Source organism: Phlebotomus papatasi, chromosome 1, assembly GCF_024763615.1.
Source record: "Phlebotomus papatasi isolate M1 chromosome 1, Ppap_2.1, whole genome shotgun sequence".
NCBI classification, from domain to species: Eukaryota; Metazoa; Arthropoda; class Insecta; order Diptera; family Psychodidae; genus Phlebotomus; species Phlebotomus papatasi.
The window spans coordinates 88,455,246-88,477,107 of NC_077222.1; the positions used below are offsets into that span (position 1 = coordinate 88,455,246).

Below are 21,862 nucleotides of genomic sequence, written 5' to 3' on the forward strand. Positions count from 1 at the left end.
TGTAATAAACTATTTAAAATTGGGGATCTCAGTGGCGCAATAAGTGAGACCATTGGATCTTGGGTGGATGAGATCTCTAATTTGACTCTCACAGTTGTGAGTTCGAGCCTCATCCAGTGCAAAAATCTGAATTTCTAAAAAAAGACATTTTCACTGTGACATAACTTACTAAAATGCACCGCCTCAGTACAATGGACTTAGGACATTCTTCCAACACGGGTTTGTACGACTTCTCACTATGATTACATTGTAAAAAAGAATAAATAAATTTCACAGAATTTTCCGTCACCTTAAAATATTACATAAGGTATAATTAATTTCAAAAAAAATATATATATATTTTAGTAATATTCTATGAATTAATTGAAATTCACAAAAATCTCATATTTGAGCATAATGGAACATTATGAACATTATGCACCATATAGGGTAAAGTGATATAAGTTGGACATAGTGTAACAAGTTGGACACGGCTTTTTTCTTGATAAATACAATACAAAATTTGTTTTTAAGCACAAGGAACCAAATTATAAAACTAAAGCATTAAAAATATACAAATAAAAATGAAGTACTAAATTTATCACGAAAAAAAACCCTGTCTAACTTGTATCATTGTCCAACTTGTACCACTTTACCCTACTGTTTTCAATTTTTATTTCATTTAAGTTTGTTTCTAAATTCGTTTTCAAATTATTGTACTTAATGAGAACGCGGACTCAGAAATTTTACACAGGTTTTAAACTGATCTGTTTTTAAACTCTGTAAACACACAGAGCACTGTGATATAAAGCAGGTTTACCGCCTTTGGGGTTAAGATAGAACAAGAGAGTGGGGGATACATACTGGCCTGGGTGCAACGGTTCCGAAAGGAGTATAACCGATCCATAGACAAATCTTAAACTGACCTGTTTAAAATCTCAATTCTAAAATTTATTTGGGATTTTTCAGTTTTATCCCAAAATATCTATACCTTAAGCCTTCTACACATTGCGCGCAATTTTCGTCAAAAAATGCCTTTTTATTGTCTCTGTCGAAAATGATACGGAAAATTTACTTTGAAAAAGAAGAGTTTTACAAAAATTGCTCTCACTGTGCAGAGGGTGCAGTGGAGAGGCCTTTGGGTCGAAAGACTAACACGGGCTTCAGACCTAAGGCTTAGCCATCTGGCTTAGTCCTCTAATTCCTTATCAGGAAAGATTTTTTAAAACATTGTTGTTTAGGATTGGATTAATGACAAATGTTCCATTAGATGTTGAAAAATCAATAAAATGGCTTGTTATTTAAATTTTTAAGACCTTCGGGAACTGGGTTAAACGTCCAGTCTGAATCCGGCATAAGATTAACTTGTGGCGCCTCTTGATCCTTCACCACTTCTGGAAGACATAATATAATAGGGGTCGATTCTGAGATGTTTCTAAGCAAAATCCTGAACTTACCATTTACCATCGTCTAAGTTAGCTTTGAAGTCACAATAGATTGCAAAGCGAAATTTTTTGTAATAAATTAGACTCTTTAAAAGATCAAATTAAACCACAATGTTAGGCTCTTAAAAAATTAGAATGACCCGGTTCTTTTAATATGTCTTTTTCTTATTACTAAAACTTGACATTTCACTAAAATTCTTTGCTCACATTTTTATTTCGTCACTTTCCACTTTTTTCTCTGTTGATTTTTTTTAAATTTTCCCAAAACATGGAAAGTTTATATGCATAAATTTTATACACCATTCTAATTTGCACTCTTTGGGGCTAGATGCCGCGAATTATTTTAATGACTTTTAATGCAAAAACTGATAATAAAGTTAATGGATATAAATTTTATTACACCATATTATCGAGATGAATCAATTCGATATGTCAGAAAATCGTAACCCCAAAACGTTATCGTGTGTACATATGTGTTCTCGCAGATCCTATTTCATTAAGTAAAAAATCAGTGAAGTCTAAGAAATCTTGATTTTAGTTTGATGATTTGACCTTCTTAAATCTCTTTAGCGCCAATTAATTATAATTCAGGAATGGAATTTTATCCAAAAGTGGCCAAATTTTTGTCAAATCTTTCTCTAAAAATTCTCTATACACTCAGAGAAATCCGAAAAAGTTAAAATAACATTCCAGAAATGTCAATTTTACCCTGCAGTATTGATCCAAAATCTGTGTAAATATTACCATTTTTAGGTGTATTAGGGGTTAAAGTTACCCTTTCTCATGTTAATATTACCTTTAAAAATGTGTAACATTAACATTAAAAAATGTTAATATATTTTTACACCTAAAAAGTGTTAAAGTTCTGAGGAAAAAGTTAATCGTACCCTCTTTTTTTCTCAGTGCAGAAATCTAATATTCTTTAATAAGAAATGGTCGAAAGGTAAACTCCTTAAAAGTAATTAATCCAGAGTCTTTAAGTTAGTACTTTGTGAAAAGTAGCTTTAATACCCCTAATACTAAGTACTTAATTAAGGACTCTAACAAAGCCCTTATTACGTACTTAATAAGGACTTAATTAAGGCTGAGTTATGCCATGTTATTTTTGCTATTCGCTACAAACCGCCGACGTTAGTCTCTTACTTATTTCTGTGACGCTACGTCCCATTGAGGATCAAGGCCTCTTGCATTATCCATAACCATTCTTCGCGATTAAAAGCGATAATCCTCCAGCGCCACGATACACCCGGTCGTTTAACCCTTTAACGACGAGACACTTTTTACGGACTGAAAATCAACAATAAAAATTAAACTGACAAACATAATCAATGATAAGTCTTACATCTAATCTTGGAAAGACCAACAGAGTCCGTTTCGGTGTATTTTGTGCTTCTATGAACAATAGGGACAAAAATAGCCCAAAAATTTAAGTAATTTTTCTGACAATACCAATGAATAATATTTTTCGCTTTAATGAAAAATATTACGTATGAGTATTGTAGTTTTCATTTCCAAAAGGGTTTTGCTTAAAAAAAAATTAGAAGTATTTAAAATAAATAAAATCAATTATTATGAATTTGAGAATTTAAAAATTCGCCATTTTTGAGCTTAAATATTTACTACATAGCAAATAACTATAGACTTGCAAAATGTATGCTAGATTCCTTCAATCTTCTACTTTACAATTATGTACAGACATGAGAAAAAAATAACTTTAGGTAGTCAGGAAAAATTATTTTCTTTAAGGGACACCGGTGTTCCAATCGTCCTTAAAGGGTTAAGGACCTCATCCACTTACTCCTGCCATCTCCTTCAAGAGCGTCCTCTCGAACGAACTTCTTCCGGCTTCGTATTCAGCAATATCTTGGGTATTCTATCATCTGGCATTCGGGGCACATGACCGAGCCATCTCAGTCTGATTTTCATATATTTTTTTAAGTAGTGGGATGCAATCCCTTAAAATTAAGCAATTGAGTTATGAACTTATTAAGTCCTTAATAAGTACTTAACGTGCTATCCGCTAGTAACAACCAACGACAAATCGAACGACAATCTCTTAGAAAACGTTGATCGGACATGCTCCAAATCTTGTAATTAAGTCAGTTATTGAATTCAAACTTTCAAGATAGATCTTGAAAACAAAAGTGAAATGTCTAAAGTCTAATATTTAATATTCTGTGAGTATTTGCAATTCATTTTGAGAGAGCCGGAGAGAATAGCCCCCATTAATCAAACAGTAATGCAATTTGCTTGTTTCTCACTCAGCATTACCTTTTTTCTGAATTCAACCACAATTCTCTCACTGTTTAACAACTACCTGAAACTCGCGGTGCGTTACTCCACCAGAAGTTTCTTCTGGGGCTTTTGTGGCCAAATAGGCAACAACCGGACACAGGGTGATGTCACAGGTGCATGCGATCTCCTTCCGACACTCTCTGGCCACTCTTCAGCCACTCTCTGGAGCCCATTCTGTGCTCTTGGCGCCAGCTGGGGAGGCCCTCAAAGTGGGGCTGCCCGTATAAAACCATGGTCTGGGCGCTCTATTTGCATTCAGTCGCGCTCAAAGAGTCGCAGAGAAAGTGATTGCTACTCCGTGGATTTATTAGACATAGTCACCCCCTTGTTCCTTTAAGCACAAAACACATACTCTCTTAAGTTAAGATGTTCAAGTTGATTGTGATTTCTGCCGTTGTGGCTTCAACTCTGGCTGGTGTCATTCATGATGATTATGGACACGGTGGCGGAGGCGGAGGTGGATCCAGTGAGACTGATCATCATCATGAAGTTGAACACAAACATGCCACATCTCATCAGAGCTTCAAAGTGCATCACTTCCATCCAGTTCCTGTTTATGTGAAGAAGGAGGATCAGCATCTCCTTAAGCATCCAGTTGAAGTGTCTGGAGTCAAGCACAAGCTCAAGGTAAGAATCCAACATAACACTTGAGATTATCTGAATTTCTTCAATTCTTTTTTTTTATTGGCTAACAATAAAAACATCATAACCATGCGACAGGTAATAAATCTCACTTGAATTTGTAATGCTCAAACTTAGTGAATACTTAATAGGGCACATGTCGGAAGTTGAAGCTACAACTTCCATAAATTGTAAAATCTTGAAAAACATAACTGAAAGTTTCTAAAAAGATTTATGTTAATTGGAGAAAACATAGTAAAACAGTTACTATAACTCAATTATTTCTTTTCAAGGAAGAATTATTTTATTACAAGCGTTGCATATTCATCTTGGTAATAAAAGGATTAATTGGACTTAAACAAGATTACTTAAATTGTAAAGTAATTTTATTAAATAATTTAAATTTATGGAAGATAATTTAAAATAGAGCTATAATACTCTTATAAAAAAAAACAATAAATACCATTATAATTTATGCATTTTTTCCAAAGCATGATCCATATTTATTTAAATAACTTATTCTTATACGATATTTCGGTTTCGTTGTATTTTTCAATTGATTAGAGTTTGAACACATTTGCTGGATCAATCAGGGAATACAATGAATTTTAAATATTTTAATATAAAGTTCAATAAAAAAATTACCCAACAAGTTAATACTACACAGCATTACTTATTTATAATTTTATTTGAACGAGTTAAGTATCATAATTGTATATAATTAAATAAAATAATTATAGGAATATTTCTATTATTTAATTAACGTCAAAAATGTGTTATTAGGTCATATCGATCATATTAACACATGTTATACGGAAATTATTATACCATTAGAACATTTCTTAATTGATTCAAAATTTAACCCAATATTTTATTCAGAATCCTAGCCCAATAAACTTATTTCTTTTTATTTTAAATATTACGTATCTCTGAGAACTATAGAAAATTTAAAAACTAATTAAATGACCTCTACAAATATTATTGCTTAATAATTAATGTTGTAAATACGTTTATGTTCAAAATGTATGCATTGTAAAAAAAGACTGAAAGGATCGACACTGAAAGTCGAAATACCACTCCAATATGAGTTGATTAGCCGCTTTATACGAAATTAACTTTTATAATTAGGTGTTACATTTGTCAAATGCAAGCATTTTGCATAAGAAAATTGCTTAAAAACTGCGAATAATTTTCGAAAAATCAATTTTTGTAATGACGATTCGATTTTTAAGGTAGATCACTTCACCGCTTCCCTTACATTTTTAATTTTAATGACAGTTGGATCAATCTTAATAACGATTTTCATTTTTCATATCGATATCATGTTTGAGATCGTTAATGTCTTGAAATTTTTGACAAACTTAACCGTTCATAATCGATAACTAATTTTTATATAACTCCTAAGTTATTTTGGACAATGTTTTGAATAATTTTATTATTCTGTTCAGATCAGTTGGGAACCGATAATGAACCTGTAAGGAACCGATAAGCTCTTTTTGTTTGAAAACAATTTTATTTCTCTTAAAACTATTTTTTGGGATCTTTTGAGTGATTTGTAAATCGGTTCAAATCGGTTGAGAACCGGTAAACGGTAATTGATGCGAATGTAGGTTTGAGGTATAGCATCTAAGTCACGAGTTCGAGCGTTCGAGCACTTTGCAAAGCCTGGGACGCTTTGCCACCTCTTTTGAAATAACAATTTTAAATAGATTAAATTGTGTAATGCTGCATAGAAAATTCTGAAACCTTTTAATAAAGTGAAAAGATTTAAAAATTTACCTATCTGAACGAGGGACAAATTACCATTCACTCTTTTGGATAAAAAGGTGTGCTTTTTTAAAATCGAAAATTACTACATTCTTAGAATTTTCTAAGCCCTTAAAACTGACCAACCTTGCAAAGATAATTGATCTTGTCAATGCAATAATTTCGTGTATGATAAAAGTATTTTAGATTATTAATTTATTAACGTTATAAAAACGTATATTATTTTGAATTTTGAATTTTTATATTCTGAAATGAACTCCTTTTTCAAGAAAACCTTAAATTCTAAAAGCTTGTTACCAATTAAGAGCATTTGAGCTAAGGTTTTTCCTGTTTCTTTTTAAATTGATATTACATAATCGAGTATTTTACATAATCACCTTAGAACAATAGAATTATTATTTCACTAAATACACTAATGCCCACTAAAGTTAAATGCCTCATTTAAACCTAAAGGATAATACTTCAAATATTTAATTTATATAATTTTTTTGATCATGTCAAAATTAATGGAATCACTTTGGAAAATTCCACATCAGCGATGACACTTCTAAGTAGAAAAAAATATCCAAAAAATTCATAATCAACTGTATTAAACCAGAAACAAGGTCAATATTTCGTCTCTAATGTCACAGGTTTTGGCCTAGTAGGGGAAGGCTTTCAGGCTTCGCACATATTCTGACTTAGAACAACTTCATATTTTTCCCATATCCCTTTAATGAATTACTTGACTTTTTTTTCAAGAAATATGTGACTAGCTATTTAAATATATTGCTATAGGTTCATCAAAGAATATGAGAAAAATATAAAGTGTTTGAAGCCAGAGTATGTACGAAGCCTGACATTAAAATCATCAAGAGAAAGTGACACTCAAATTATCCAGTGTTCTCTGAATGGAGACAGGAAAAATTCCTGTCTCTACGCAGAATCGAACTAGAGACCTCTCGTTAACTATACGAGTGCTCTGATTGACGATTTCTCTGTACATAAATTCAATTAATATTGAACTGAAGTTCATAAAAATACATACATTACCAAGAGGTTTTTGACGACCTCACCGCCCTCCCGTAAGTCAATATTATCTATAGGTCAGCCTTATTTCCTTTTACCCCCCCCCCGCCCTGGTTCCCCTACAAAACCATTTTTTTTATTTATTTCGAAAGCGGCCTTTAGATTTTTTTTCATTGCCGAATTTATTTTTGAGATAATCAAGGTGAATAATTCGTCCTTGGTCACCTATGTCCGTAAAACATTTCGATATCGAATTTTCGAAACCCAATTTCAAAAATTTAGAGGGCCTATTTTCGACTGATTTGCTTAAAATTGCATATTTAGGAAGATCTTGAAATTTGCAACCCGATTGCATCCCACTTAGTCAATAGGGAATCGGTACAATACCCGTAAATGATTTACCATTCTCGGATTTACTTTTTTATTTGTCCGTATGCTTGTTACTCATGCTAAAATACTCTAAAATACAGTTTTATTAAGAATTTATTTTAATTTCGGAATGATTTTTAATGTATGAATTAATTTAATAGCCATTAGATTAGTAAGTACCAAAAGACCATGCGAAAAAATAATTCACGGAGAGCTCTATTTCGAGCATTCTGCAAAGCTGGGATGCTTTACCATCGTTTTTTTCAAAAGGATGGACTAAAAGTCCAAAACGATAATCCCTAGGGAGAAGCATGACTTTTTAATGTGAAAGCAGTCTAAGGCCCCAAATGGACTCGGACTGATCCTCGAGAATATTTAGCCCAGTAAATTCTTACGGTAATGAGCCCAAACTATCCAACACTGAGAGTTTAGGATCATCTATTTATACAGATCTATCTATATCAGTGGTCCTTAGCGTTAATTTTCCTAACCTCATCTTTTGCTGCTACATTTTAGAGGGTAAATTTTCTCTAGGATTAATCTAATGTCTTAGATAGAATTACGGCTTAAACCGAGAGGCGGCTTAGCGGGAAATTGCTAGAAGTGTAGTCTAAACATTATTTTGATTATAATTACGTTAAGCCGTCTCTCGGGTTAAGCTATAGGGCTGTGCAGCACATAAGTCTATCTTGACTTTAAGGCCTCAAATGAACTCGAATTCATCCATCTGAAATATTGAAAAAATAATAAAAATATAGACATTTCTGTGAGTAATATTCCGGCCACTTTGGGTGGAATTTCGCCCGCCTTGTTTGTGCCCATCTTGTGTGAAATAACAGATAGAAAATTTTAAAACTTCATACGGAAAGAATTTAGCACTAGTTTAATACATTTATATTACCTACAAGACCCAGAATTTTCCATGGAATTTATCTTGAAAACCCGAAGAGTCAACTTTGGGACCCCAAATTTACGCGCAGTTTCCCGCAGAGACTTACCCTTACTTACTGAGCTTTTTCAAGACGTTTTCCACATCATATTTTTTCAAATAGGTAATGCTTTTTTTCTTTCCTTAATTTCTAATTATTTTTTTTAGAAACTGAAAAAGAACTAAAATATGTAAGCATTTTGTGAAAAGAAAAAAATGTGGCCGAAATAGTAAACATAACCTCACTGGAGAGACGCTCACAAAATGTCTATTTTTTGAGACAAAATATATGATTCAGAAATTTTACTCGGAATCTAAAGAACGATTCACTATTAACATAAACAAAAAACTAATGAACCCAAATCAAATTCTATGAAAAAAAACCTAGAATGAAAATCTGATCTGTCACATTTTTTGTATAAGACTCTTTACACACTGTAGCTTTTATAAAACAATTATAATTCAAATTATACCCAAAATTGAGCGATTATTGTGTTGTTATATTATAAAAAAGAATGAATATTTAATAGAACAAAAATTCACTGAGTTTATTCGAAGATAAAAATCTATAATTTTAATCCTTTTTGTTGCTGTGCCGAAATTGCACTCAAAGTGGCCAAAATTTAAAGCTGGCCGAAATTTGGCACATTTACCCATGTTGCATGGTTTGATGGAGGTTTTATTCAGTATAACACTGAGAAAAAAATTGAGGTGCGATTAACTTTTTTTCCTCATAACTTTAACACTTTTTAGGTGTAAAAATATATCAACATTTTTTAATGTTAATTTTACACCTTATTAAAGATAAAATTAACATAAAAAAGGGTTAATTTAATCCTTAATACACCTAAAAAGGGTAATATTTACACTAATTTTGGATCAATACTTCAGGGTAAAATTAACATTTCCGGAATGTTATTTTAACTTTTTCGGATTTTCTCAGTGAAAAATACGTGTAAAAATTCCCGATGAATGTCTATAAGGATCTTCTTAACAATCCTAATTACTTCTTATTGTCCTTTCACAGGTCCTACACCCTGAGACTCAACATTCCCACGGACACGGTCTGACCCTCGAGAATCACAGCGAGTTCGAAGACCATCATCTGGGACATTTGGGAGGAGGCGGAGGAGGAGGAGGAGGTGGTGACTTCCACGGATACGGACATGAGGCTTCTGCCAGCTTCTCTGGCGGCCACGAAGGCTTCGGAGGAGGCCATGAGAGCTTCGGAGGAGGCCACGAAAGCTTCGGGGGCGGCCATGAAAGCTACAGCGGCGGCCACGAAAGCTTTGGTGGCGGCGACGCTGGCGGCCACGGAGATTTTGGCGGCCACGAAAGCTTCGGTGGTGAATACCACGATATCAACGTTGGTCATCAGCATCACAAGTAACTCCTCAGCCTTCACGCCAAAACATCCTCATCTCTGTCATCTTTGTAGAAGAGAAGTGATCACTTTGTGGAAATAAAGCGACTGCTAAATTATCAATTTTATCGACCATCTCTTGAGCTTTCTCTTGCTTCCAGTTTTCTCAATTAAAAAGCGGTTTTCAACTCTTTATTTGCAAAATTTCCTGCTGAATCGCTGCAATTACCCTTGATTGCTGATTCGGCCCTGAAAACGTTGCACTTCTTCAGCAAATTGCGCCTGAAGTTACGGAATGAAACAAATAAATTTTCACCTGTACTTTCTATAAACTTTATTTACAGAGCTTTTTGTTAAATTAACTTTCACATTTTTTGTTCATGTTTTGTTTTACCTTTCGGACTTTTTTTTGTCTTTTTTTCCGAAAGTTTCCTATTGAGCTGAAACTTTTGGCTTTTTGGGAAAAAGCTCAAAGCTCTCTCCTCATCATCTTTCCAAAATATTTCCGGAATGTGTCAACTGCCGAAAATCCGTTTAAAATTTTCAAAAGAAAAAATCTCACTGAAAAAAAGAAACTCAAATTCGAAAAAACCAAATAAAATTTCTCTATTTTTTTCCTTTGCTATTTTTTTCATTTTTTGAGTGTTGAAAAAATATAAAGCAATAAAAAAAAGAAACAATACTAAACTTCAGAGGAAAGGGTTGTTTTTTTTCAAAAGTTCCTGCAGAACGAATATCTACTTAAATAATACATTTGAAGAAACATTTTATATACAAAAATGATCAGAGTAGAACGCCGATTTTCCGGCAAATTTCTTTCACTTCAACTTTATAATTAAAATATTTTTAAAAACTAGATAATTTTCTTCACTTTTTTTTCTTATATGAAAATTCATTTTTTCTCCTTGCCTAATTCTTAGCTGTCTTTTGTTTTTAATCGTAATCTCCAGCGCATTAGAAAAATGTACAAATAATTTTTGTTTTTTTTAGAAATTCCACATTTTTGCAGCCTCGTCTCTGGCTCTTTTTGTCTTCTGCGCAACTTTCTAAGCCCATTTTTCTCCTAAACTTTCTTGTCCTCTTCTACATGAGGGAATCAGAAGTGGGAGGTAGAACAACATTTGCCGATGAGCTTTCTGCCGTTGTCGTGGCCACAAGTTGAGGGAGTTGAATTTGAACAGGTAGAGTCGTATTATTACTTGTTGGTACCTGAAAATCAATACGAAATTTAATTAATTTTATCAAAAAAATATATTTAATTGATAAGAAACATAATCGAAAAATATTCTAAAAATATTTATTGCGAGATTTCATAAAAAAAATAAAAATTCCCTGAATCAAATATGGAAATTCTCTTAAATTAAGAGATCCATGCACGTTATTTAAAAGAAATTAATGAGACATTTTTCTTTTGATAAAATTTGATTGAAGTCTGGCTTTTAACTCTTGCCAGACCGCAGCATGCTGCAAGCCAATTTCACAATTTTTTAATCAAAAATATCTAAGCTCAGGAATTAATTGAGGTCTTACATAAGGATGTCCATATATAAGATTATGGACATCCTTATAGTTTGTAATCATCCACAAGAATCGGACTTTTATCAGTTCTGAATAATTAAAAAACATTATTTTTCACAGAACATTCATTTGCTACTTTGGGTACTCAGAGTCCCAAAAGAGACGAAAGAGTTAATATAGCAAACGAATATTTTACTAAACGATTTCTAAAATAAATATTAAAATGATCCATAAAAATTATTAAAAATAAGTAAATAAATTCCAGAAATTTCATGTAGCATTTCTTCAAGTAATAAAAATTTTGTTATCAAAACAAAGAGTTTTTTTTTTAAAGGTTCCAGAAATTTTACGACTTTAACTCGTGATATTTTGGTTGATACTAGAATTTTATTGTAAATTTTAGAGCTTTTCTCTAAGCTACTTTTACATCTTTGTAGATTTGATTTAAAAAAGATATATTAATTGCAATTTTTTACATTCTCTTTCAAGAATTACCTTTATTTTTACTTCTTATTAGTTATTGTTTGAAATGTTTAAGTGCTTAACTTTTCCTATATATATCGAGGGGTAACTCATGAGAAAAAATATTAGCTTATATTTCCTATTTCCAGAAAAACAAGAAACCCTTTTCCTGTTACTCCATTTCTGTTTGTGGTTCTCCGTTTCTGTTTTTTTCATGTGCTTCTCTGATTTTGTTTCTCCGTTTTGATTCTTCGTTTCGGTTTCTGTTTCACTGTTTCTGTTTCTTCGTTTCTGTTTCTTCGTTTCTGTTTTCGATTTCTGCGTTTCCTTTTCAGTTTATCCGTTTCTGTTACTCCGCTTCTCTTCATTTTTCACCGTTGCTATTTCTTCATCTCTATTTCTCCGTTTGTTTCTTCGTTTCTGTTTCCTGTTTCTGTTTCTCTGTATCTGCTTCCTCGTTTCTGTTTTTCCGATTCTGTTTCTTCGTTTCTGTTTCTCTGTTTCTATTTCTCCATTTCTGTTTCTTCGTTTCTGTTTCTCCGTCTCTGTTTTCCGTTTCTGTTTCTTCCTTTCTGTTTTTTCATTTTTGTTTCTTCGTTTCACTTTCTCCGTTTTTATTTATCCGTTTCTGTATCTTTGTTTCTGTTTCTTCGTTTCTGTTTCGGGGTCTCTGTTTCTGTTTCTCTTCTCCCACTTCTGATTCTCCATTTCTGTTTCTAATTTTGTTTATTATATCCCCGTTTCAGTTTCTGTTTCTCCATTTCTGTTTCTCCGTTTCTTTTTTTCCGTTGCTGTTTCTTCCTTTCTCTTTCCCCGTTCCTCTTTCACTGTTTATGTTTTTTCGTCTCTGTTTCTCCGTTTCTTTTTCTTCGTCTCTGTTTTTCCGTTTCTGTTTCTTCGTTTCTGTTTCTTCGTCTCTATTACTCCGTTTGTTTCTTCGTTTCTTTTTTTCCGTTGTTGTTTCTTCCTTTCTGTCTCCCCGTTTCTGTTTCTCTGTTTTTTCTTTTCTGTTTCTTTGTTTCTGTTTCTTCCTTTCTGTTTCTCTGTTTCTGTTTCTTCGTCTCTGTTTCTTCGTTTCTGTTTCTTCATTTCTGTTTTTCCTTTCCTGTTTCTTTGTTTCTGTTTCGTGGTCTCCGTTTTTGTTTCTGTTTTTCCGTTTCTGTTTCTTCGTTTCTGTTTCTTCGTTTCTATTACTTCGTTTGTTTCTTCGTTTCCTTTTTCCATTGTTGTTTCTTCCTTTCTGTCTCCCCGTTTCTGTTTCTCTGTTTTTTCTTTTCTGTTTCTTTGTTTCTGTTTCTTCCTTTCTGTTTCTCTGTTTCTGTTTCTTCGTCTCTGTTTCTTCGTTTCTGTTTCTTCATTTCTGTTTTTCCTTTCCTGTTTCTTTGTTTCTGTTTCGTGGTCTCCGTTTTTGTTTCTGTTTTTCCGTTTCTGTTTCTTCGTTTCTGTTTCTTCGTTTCTATTACTTCGTTTGTTTCTTCGTTTCTTTTTTCCATTGTTGTTTCTTCCTTTCTGTCTCCCCGTTTCTGTTTCTCGTCCTTTCATCCGTTCTGTTTCCCGTTCCTGTTTCTGTTTCTTCGTTTCTGTTTTTCCTTTTTTGTTTTTCCTTTTTTGTTTCTTCATTTCTGTTTTTCCGTTTCTATTTCTCTGTGTCTGTTTCTTTGTTTCTGTGTCTTCGTTTCTGTTTTTCTTTTCCTGTTTCTTTGTTTTTGTTTCGGGGTCTCCGCTTCTGTTTCTTCATTTTTGTTTGTTCGTCTCTATTACTCCGTTTGTTTCTTCGTTTCTTTTTTCCGTTATTGTTTCTTCTTTTCTGTCTCCCCATTTCTGTTTCTCCGTCTCTGTCTCTTCATTTCTGTTTTCCTTATCTGTTTCTTCTTTTCCATTTCTTTTCTCTTTTCTATTTTTGATTATTCGTTTCTGTTTCTTTGTTTCTCTTTCTCCGTCCCTGTCCCTCCGTTTCTGTTTCTTCGTTTCTGTTTTTTTTTCGTTCTGCTTCTTTGTTTTTGTTTTTTTTTTTGTTTCTGTTTGGTAGTTTCCGTTTCTGTTTCTGTTTCCCGGTTTATGGTTCCTTCGTGATTAAAAATCATGTTTCTAACTATTCGCATTATGTTTTCACATTTTCAGCCTTATTTCCTACATTTCTAGTTAAGTTTCCGCGTTTCCAAGAATGTTTCTATGTTTCTATCCGTTTTTCAGTCGTTCTATCAATGTTTCGATTCAGGTTCCAATTTTTTGGGCATTTTGTGTTATCGCGTTACCAGAAAGATTTTTTATGATTCTAGACAAGTTTCTCCGTTTTTAAGCGTATTTCCTCGTTTACATGTTTCCGTGGTTTCAGTATTGTTTCCTTGTTTCCTTGTCTTCTTTCTCCCTCCACCCCCGAAAACCTAAAAACCATGTTTTTCCCGTTTTTCTCAATATTGGCCCAAGTTTTTTCAATGATTTCCGGATATGTTTTAGAAGTAATCCAGGCGAACATTTCATCTAAACATACCTATGACCGGAAAATTCGCCATTTTGAATTATTAAAGGTCAAACGTTAACCACTTTGGAGGGCCCATTTTTCAACCGATTTGGTTAAATTTGGATTTTTTGGAAAGGTACTGAAATTTTGAACCCGACTAGATCGATTTTCATCGATAATGAGTTCATGAAGTAATCGTAATTGATTTATTTTTCTCGAATATTCCCTTTTTTGCGCGTAAGCATGTTAGGGGAAAGTACTCTCCCTTCGAACGTTGATACCTTTGAATAATGTGATTTTTTTTTTAGTTTTTCTAAGAGACTTACACATTTCTTTTGAATATTAGTTGGCTTATTATCAATTGTTGATAATTCCGTGATAATTTAGTGTAAATCTCTTACGAAAAGCAAAAGAATTTCACATTATTCGAAGGCATGAACATTCTAAAATGCACACTTTTCAGTAAATTTTCTAGTTCAGAATTGTTTTCCGATTTGAAAATGAATGTTGTCCTTAATAAACCTGTATCTTGAACATTATAAACCCAAAAAAACATCCGAAAAGATCATTCAGGGATAGCTCTATCTCGTGAGTTCGAGCATTCCGCAAAGCTCAGACGTTTTGCTACCTCTTTTGAGCTATTTTTTTGATATTTTTGTTTAAGGCATATTTAAGATTTTATTAAATAATTAGAATTTTACGGAAAAATGGAATCAGTGAATATTAAATAAAAAAAATAATAATAATAAAAAAATAGTAGTTTTTATTAAGTACCACTAACATAAATATATTTTTTAATATTTTATTAAAACTTTAATTCTTAAAATCCAAAAGTAATATTTAAATATTTTTTATACCAATTATTTTATAAAGCACAAGTAATATCAATTTACAAAAATTTTGTTTTTTTCATAATTTTTCTAGTAAAACCTTTTTTTAAAACTTTATTGAAGAAAGAAAATCTCCAAAATACATATACGACTCTTGGTCAATCAATCGACGACATTCTTAATAATGAAAATTAATTTTTAATATTTATTTGTTTTGATATTGGCTCTCAATTGAAAAGCCTAAAGACGAATTTTAAAAAGCATTATTATTTTTTATTTAAAACAATTTAAAAATTCCTTAAATTTATTTAAATAGAGAAAAATCTAAACATTTTTTTCAAGTACTTACATGAATGATGGTGGTGTTGGTGGCGGAAGTGACCGGAGTTGCGACGGACGTCTGAATGGACGTTGTGTCCATCCCTGAGTTCATCTCCGGCTCCCCATTGGCCTCCTGGGACTGCTGAGAATTGCTCCCTGAGACCGTTGGGATAGCCGTGATGGACACAGCCGGTACTCCCGCCGCAGAAGTTGCGATGCTTGTGACGGCTGACGAAGCCGCAGCGGCTGCAGCCGCCGCAGCTGCGCTAGCTTGAGCACTGAGTTCCTCCTTCATTCGCTTCATCGCATGAGATTTTGCATGTTTCCGCAGATGATCCTTGCGATAGAAGCCCTTCCCACATTCCCCGCAAATCTGCCAGAAATCAACAATTTCAACCAATCAGTTAAAAGACAAAAAAAAACTCCCCTGTAAAAATCTACTCACTTCCGTCTTCTCCCCGCTGTGAATGACAAAATGGAGATTGAGATGTTCTTTGCGTTTGAAACCCTTCATGCAGACACTGCAGATGTAGGGCCGATCGGGATTGTGACCCAATTTGTGCCTCTCCAGGTGCTCCTTTCTCTTCAGTCCAGCTCCGCAAATGTCACAAATGAATCTACAACATTGATTAATCATCTCAACCAAACGGTACTAACTCTCCAAAAATCTCATTAAATTTCTCGGTAAACTGGGTAAACCCGAATAATCTGGAGTCCAAAAAAAGCTTTTAGCACTTCATTAGAATGTTTTAATTTGAAAATGCTCGGTTAAAGAAAGAGTATCTTTCTTTCTTTCTTCAGCAATTAGTAGATATAGATTTGTACAAATTGAGCTAAAAAGCCGAAATCTCGGGCTTTTGGTTCTCTATCGACCATTAAAGGGGCTAAAGAGGTTAATTAATCTATCTCGCTTTGTAAAGAACTTTTTGCTATGCTTTGTTTTTTACAGAAATACCAAACGACACGTGTTTGTACTCCAGACAATTCTCTCAATCTTCAGATAGATATGTCTGGATTTTAAATCTAAGAATCACGATGCATTTCAACAAAAAGCCTTTTGAATATTTTCTCAACTTTCTTTTGCATTTGAAATTATTAAAAACGGTTAAGAGGAAGATTACTTATTGAGGCTTTTTACACACTTGCAACTTGAACAATTTTCTCAATTTTGAGATATATCAATCCGGATGTTACCCTATAGAACCCCAAAACATTTCATTAATGGACTTTTAGAGCCTTTCTTTATCTCCCTTTTGGATTTAGAATTATCAAAATCGGTCACGTAGAAGCTTAGCTAGAAAGGTTCTCCTGAACCCTTGCTACTTCAACAATTTCTCAATCTGGAAATATCTCAATCCAGATTTTAAACTTTAGAACCTCAAAACATTTTATAAATGAGCCTTTAGAGTAATTCTTTATCTTTCTTTTGCTTTTGGAATTATCAAAATCGGTTAAGTGAAATCTTGGTAACAAGAGTTTTCCTGAACCTTAGCAATTTCAACAATTTCTCAATCTCGAGATATATCAATCTGGATTTTGGCTTTAAATTCTCCAAATATTTCATTAATGGGCTTTTAGAGTTTTTCTTTATCTTTATTTCGCTTTTGGAATTATCAAAATCGGTTAAGTAGAAGCTTAATATGAAAGGCTTTCCTAAACCCTTGCTATTTCAACAATTTCTCAATTTTTCAAATATATCAATCCGGATTTTAGTCTTAAGACTTCCAAAACATTTCATGACTGGACTTTTAGAATGTTTCATTATCATCTTTTTGCATTTAGAATTATCGAAATCGGTTAAGTGGAAGCTTAACTAGAAAGGCTTCATTGAACCCTTGCTACTTGAATAATTTTCCCAATCTTGAGATATATCAATCCGGATTTTAACTTTTAGAACCTTAGACCAATTAATTAATGGGCTTTTAGGGTCTTTCTTTAACTTTCTTTTGGATTTAGAATTATCATAATCAGTTATATGGAAGCTTAGGTAGAAAAGTTTTCTCTTGAAACCCTTGCAACTTCAACAATTTTCCCAATCTTGAGATATATCAATCCGGATTTTAAACTTTAGAATCCCGAAACATTTTGTGATTGAGCTTTTAGTGTTTTTCTTTATCTTTCTTTTGCATTTGGAATGATCAAAATCGGTTATATGGAAGCTCAGCTAGACAGGTTCTCCTGAACCCTTGCAACTTTAACAATTTTGTCAATCTTGAGATATATCAATCCGGATTTCAAACCTTAGAATCCCGAAACATTTTGTCATTGAGCTTTTAGAGTTTTTCTTTGTCTTTCTTTTGCATTTGGAATGATCAAAATCGATTATATAGAAGATTAGCTAGAAAGTTTCCCCTGAACCCTTGCAATTTCAACAATTTTCTCAATTTTGAGATCTATCAATCCGGATTTTAAACTTTAGAATCCCGAAACATTTTGTGATTGAGCTTTTAGTGTTTTTCTTTATCTTTCTTTTCCAATTAGAATTATCAAAATCGGTTAAGTGGATGCTCAGCTAGACAGGTTCTCCTGAACCCTTGCAACTTTAACAATTTTCTCAATCTTGAGATATATCAATCCAGATTTGAAACTTTAGAATCCTGAAACATTTTATCATTGAGCTTTTAGAGTTTTTCTTTATCTTCCTTTTGCATTTCGAATGATCAAAATCGGTTAAGTGGAAGCTTAGGTAGAAAGGTTTCCCTGAACTCTTGCAACTTGAATAATTGTCCCAATCTTGAGATATATCAATCCGGATTTTAACCTTAGAATCTTGAAACATTTTATCATGGAGCTTTTAGAGTTTTTCTTTATATTTCTTTTGCATTTGGAATGATCAAAATCGGTTAAGTGGAAGCTTAACTAGAAAGGTTTCCCTGAACTCTTGCAACTTGAATAATTTTCCCAATCTTGAGATATATCAATCCGAATTTTAGCCCTTTAAACCTCAAAACATTTCGTTAATAACCTTTTAGAATCCTTATTCATCTTTCTTTTTCAATTAGAATTATTAAAATCGGTCAAGTGGAAGCTTAGCTAAAAAGGTTCTCCTGAAACCTCGTAACTTCAAAAATTTACCCAGTCTTGAGATATATCAATCCGGATATTAACTTTTAGAACCTCAGAACATTTCATTAATGGGCTTTTAGGGTCTTTCTTTAACTTTGTTCTGAATTTGGAATTATCAAAATCGGTTAAGCAGAAACTTAGTTACATCGATTTTAACGAACCCTTGCACCAATTCCAAAAAGTGTTCAAAGAAAATGTTCACTCACCTCCTCTCAATCTTGTGGACGGATAGATGTTGTTCGAGGTTCTCCTTCTCAGGGTAGGCACGATGACATTCCGGACAACAGAACAGGATAGTTCCATCGAGCGCCGTAGCAATGTGAACTTGACCTGGTTTGGGTCTTTTAGGCTTGGGCGGTTTCTTCTTATACCGTCGCTTCTTCTTGGCTTTCTCTCCACCCTCTCCCGCTGGAATGTCACCCTGAATATCTGTTCCAACACTGGCATCCTGACTATGACTCTCCTGCTGCTGCACCTGACCCTCAACCTGTTGCTGTTGCTGCTGCCCACCGTAGTCATAGGTGATCAATGCCCCATTCAATGGGGAATTCTCCACCTGAGATTCACGCTTAATAGTCTCAGCATTGAACTTGAGGAAATGATGCAGATGCAGGGGTAACTCCTGCGTAGGTATACGCGAAAGGTAGTCCGAGATATCAGTTGATGCACTCGGTGTTGATACTGAATTTTGCCAAACTGGCTCCTGTTTTATCTGTATTGGTCTTCAAGGAGAAAGAAATAGGATAATTTTCCCGTTTTCATCATTTGCACATGGAAATTGTAATGAAAGCTACAACAAATTGTAAATTTTTTGTTGTAGACCTTCAGAAATTTTGAGATATATCTAACCGGATTTTTTTTGGTAGAACTTCAGAACTTTATATTAACAGGCTTTTAGGCAATTTATTCAGCTTTTGTTTGCACTAAAAATTATTAAAATTGGTTATGTGGAAGCTTAGTTATAAAGGTTTTCCCGAAACCTTACGATTTAGAAAAATAATATTACAGAAAATCTATGGTTCATTTGAAAAATGTTCTTTCTTTTGATAAAATTTCAAATTATTACTCAAATTACTAATTTTAACTGACAAAAAAAATTTATAGATTTTTAAACACTAAAATTAAAAAAATAAATAAAAATTTTGAGATATATCTATCCGGATTATATTCGCCATAACCTCGAAACTTTTCATTAACAGGCTTTTAGGAAATTTCTTCAGCTTTCTTTTGCATTTAAAATTCCTAAGTTCGGTTAAGTAGAAGCTTAGTTACAGAGGTTTTACCGAAACCTTACGATTTAAAAAAAATAATATTACAGAAAATCTATGGTTTATTTGAAAAAATTTTCTTTCTTTTGATATAAATTTCAAATTATGACTCAAATAACTAATTTTAACTGAAAAAAATTTTATAAATTTGTTAAACACTAGAATTATAAAAAAATAAATAAAAATTTTGAGATATATCTATCCGGATTATATTTGCCAGAACCTCAAAACTTTTCGTTAACAGGCTTTTAGGAAATTTCTTCAGCTTTCTTTTGCATTTAAAATTCCTAAGTTCGGTTAAGTAGAAGCTTAGTTACAGAGGTTTTTCCGAACTTTCAAGTTTTTTCTAAGGAATCATTAGAAAACATTTATGGTTCATTTAACTTTCAAATTCACCGACTGGTATTATTAGCAATTTGCACGTTGACTTTCTACTTTGCAAAAGCTATAACTGAAAATTTTTATTGAATTCTGCAATAAAAATTTGCAAATATTTGTCACTTCTGACGAAGGAGGTTAATCATTTCAGTAAACTGTGTTTATGTTCCACATTTCTTCAAAGTAAAAAAATAACTCTTTTTGTTAAGAGGCACGTCCGGTGTTAGCCCGAAATCGTGCTTTGAATGTGTAATCAAGAGTTAAAGTGATAGAGAGCACTTACTTGACCACTGCTTCCTCCTCCTTGGAGCTTTGCTCCGTCGTCTGAGATGCCGTGGTTTGCTGAGTATTCTGCTGTTGCTGCTGCTGCTGCTGTTGGGCTTGTGAGCTCATAGCTGCCTGAGCCTGAGCAATGAGTTGCAGATCCTGCGGCTGTAGGGCCGCAACAACGGTCATACCCTCAGGTAGCCCATGATTCTGGAGGATATCACCCTCCTGAGGTGCATAGGCCACCGTTAGAACCGTTGTGCCCTGTTGCAGTCCCTGTATGGGTATCTGCATCTGGCCCATCTGAAACTTGGGTTGCTGCTGAATGGGATTGGGATTGACAACCTGAATTTGCACAGTTTGCTGAGCATCTCCCGGCTTTGCACCAGGCATCGTGATTGGGAGCGTTATGAGGGTTTGGTGTGTCTGCTGCAAACTATTTGACGTCGTTGTCGTCTGTGTTTGTCCGGGGAATGCTGCCCCACTTTCCACCGGCCGGAGGTAATGAACTCCGCCATCCCCTCCAGACACCAATCCCACCACCTGTTTCCACCACAAACAGAAACATCGCATATCAGACTCAAATTTTGCTCCCACAAATTCGCGCCAAATCTCTCAAAACCACGCGCTTCTTCTGCAAAATCTCACCTCCTGCTATCTCTCTCCCACTCTCTCTCTGTGAGAGACTCACATCACACGAAAGAATCATCATCTCTTCAATAAATTTAATATCTATTTTTCACACTGAAAACATCAATTTTCTTTAGAGATTCCCACATTAATATTTATGTTTGTAGATTGTGGGAGAAAAATATTTATCAATTAGCAAGTGATTCTCTCACCCACAAAGTCAGATTTAATCGAGGTAAAACATGATGGAGAAATGAGATTTTGCTGGAGCTTATCTTTTCTTCATTATATACGTAAATAAATTTACGTAAAATGTTGTTAATTGAACACTAAATAAATATATGTAAATTTAATTAATTATTTTAATTTAGAAATATGACATTTGGCAATTTTTTTGCTCATTAACCGAATTATCAATTATCTAAGCTAGACATTTTTTTCTCTTTTCAGACTCAATACAGTTCCATAATCAGAAAAATGTGAAATTATGAGATTTTTTTTACAGAGGTTCTTTCTAAAATAACGTCACTTATTTCAGTTTTAAGATGTTCGAAAAGCAAGTCGTACGGAAATTTAAGTTTGAAAGTAATGAAGATAATTGGGACAGTTTTATTCCAACATTAATATGTTTAATTATCATAATTTTGAGATATATCTATCCGAATTTTAAATGGTAGAACTTGAAGACTAAATATTAATAGGCTGTTAGAAAACTTCCTAATCTTCCATTTGCACTTAAAATCATCAAAATCGGTTAATACGAATCTTAGTTAGAGAGATATTTCTAAACTGTTACATTCTTCATTGGAATCAAAAAATTAACTTTAACCAGTTTCCTGACAAAAAAGTTTGTACTTAATTAACTATTGTGGTTAAAGTCGAAAAA

General features: G+C 33.3%; 2 protein-coding genes across 3 annotated transcripts in view; one reads left to right on the forward strand and one right to left on the reverse strand.

Annotated features, from left to right (window-relative positions):
- The first annotated feature begins 3,970 nt into the window (after positions 1 to 3,970).
- LOC129797974 (heterogeneous nuclear ribonucleoproteins A2/B1-like) lies at positions 3,971 to 9,898 on the forward strand. The gene is made up of 2 exons (XM_055840879.1): positions 3,971 to 4,346; positions 9,440 to 9,898. The coding sequence occupies exons 1-2, from the start codon at positions 4,086 to 4,088 to the stop codon at positions 9,800 to 9,802; spliced, it is 624 nt and encodes a 207-aa protein (XP_055696854.1). The 5' UTR covers positions 3,971 to 4,085; the 3' UTR covers positions 9,803 to 9,898.
- A 186-nt stretch (positions 9,899 to 10,084) lies between these two features.
- The window catches only part of LOC129797975 (zinc finger protein with KRAB and SCAN domains 5-like), a 42,340-nt gene continuing 30,562 nt past the window's right edge, over positions 10,085 to 21,862 (reverse strand). For both annotated transcript variants that reach the window (XM_055840881.1, XM_055840880.1), the window contains exons 3-7: positions 20,363 to 20,889; positions 18,640 to 19,155; positions 15,813 to 15,984; positions 15,396 to 15,740; positions 10,085 to 10,984 (exon numbers count right to left, since the gene is read on the reverse strand). In XM_055840881.1, the coding sequence (XP_055696856.1) occupies positions 10,859 to 10,984; positions 15,396 to 15,740; positions 15,813 to 15,984; positions 18,640 to 19,155; positions 20,363 to 20,889 (1,686 nt within the window). In that variant the 3' untranslated portion in view covers positions 10,085 to 10,858. The remainder of the gene's footprint in view (positions 10,985 to 15,395; positions 15,741 to 15,812; positions 15,985 to 18,639; positions 19,156 to 20,362; positions 20,890 to 21,862) is intronic.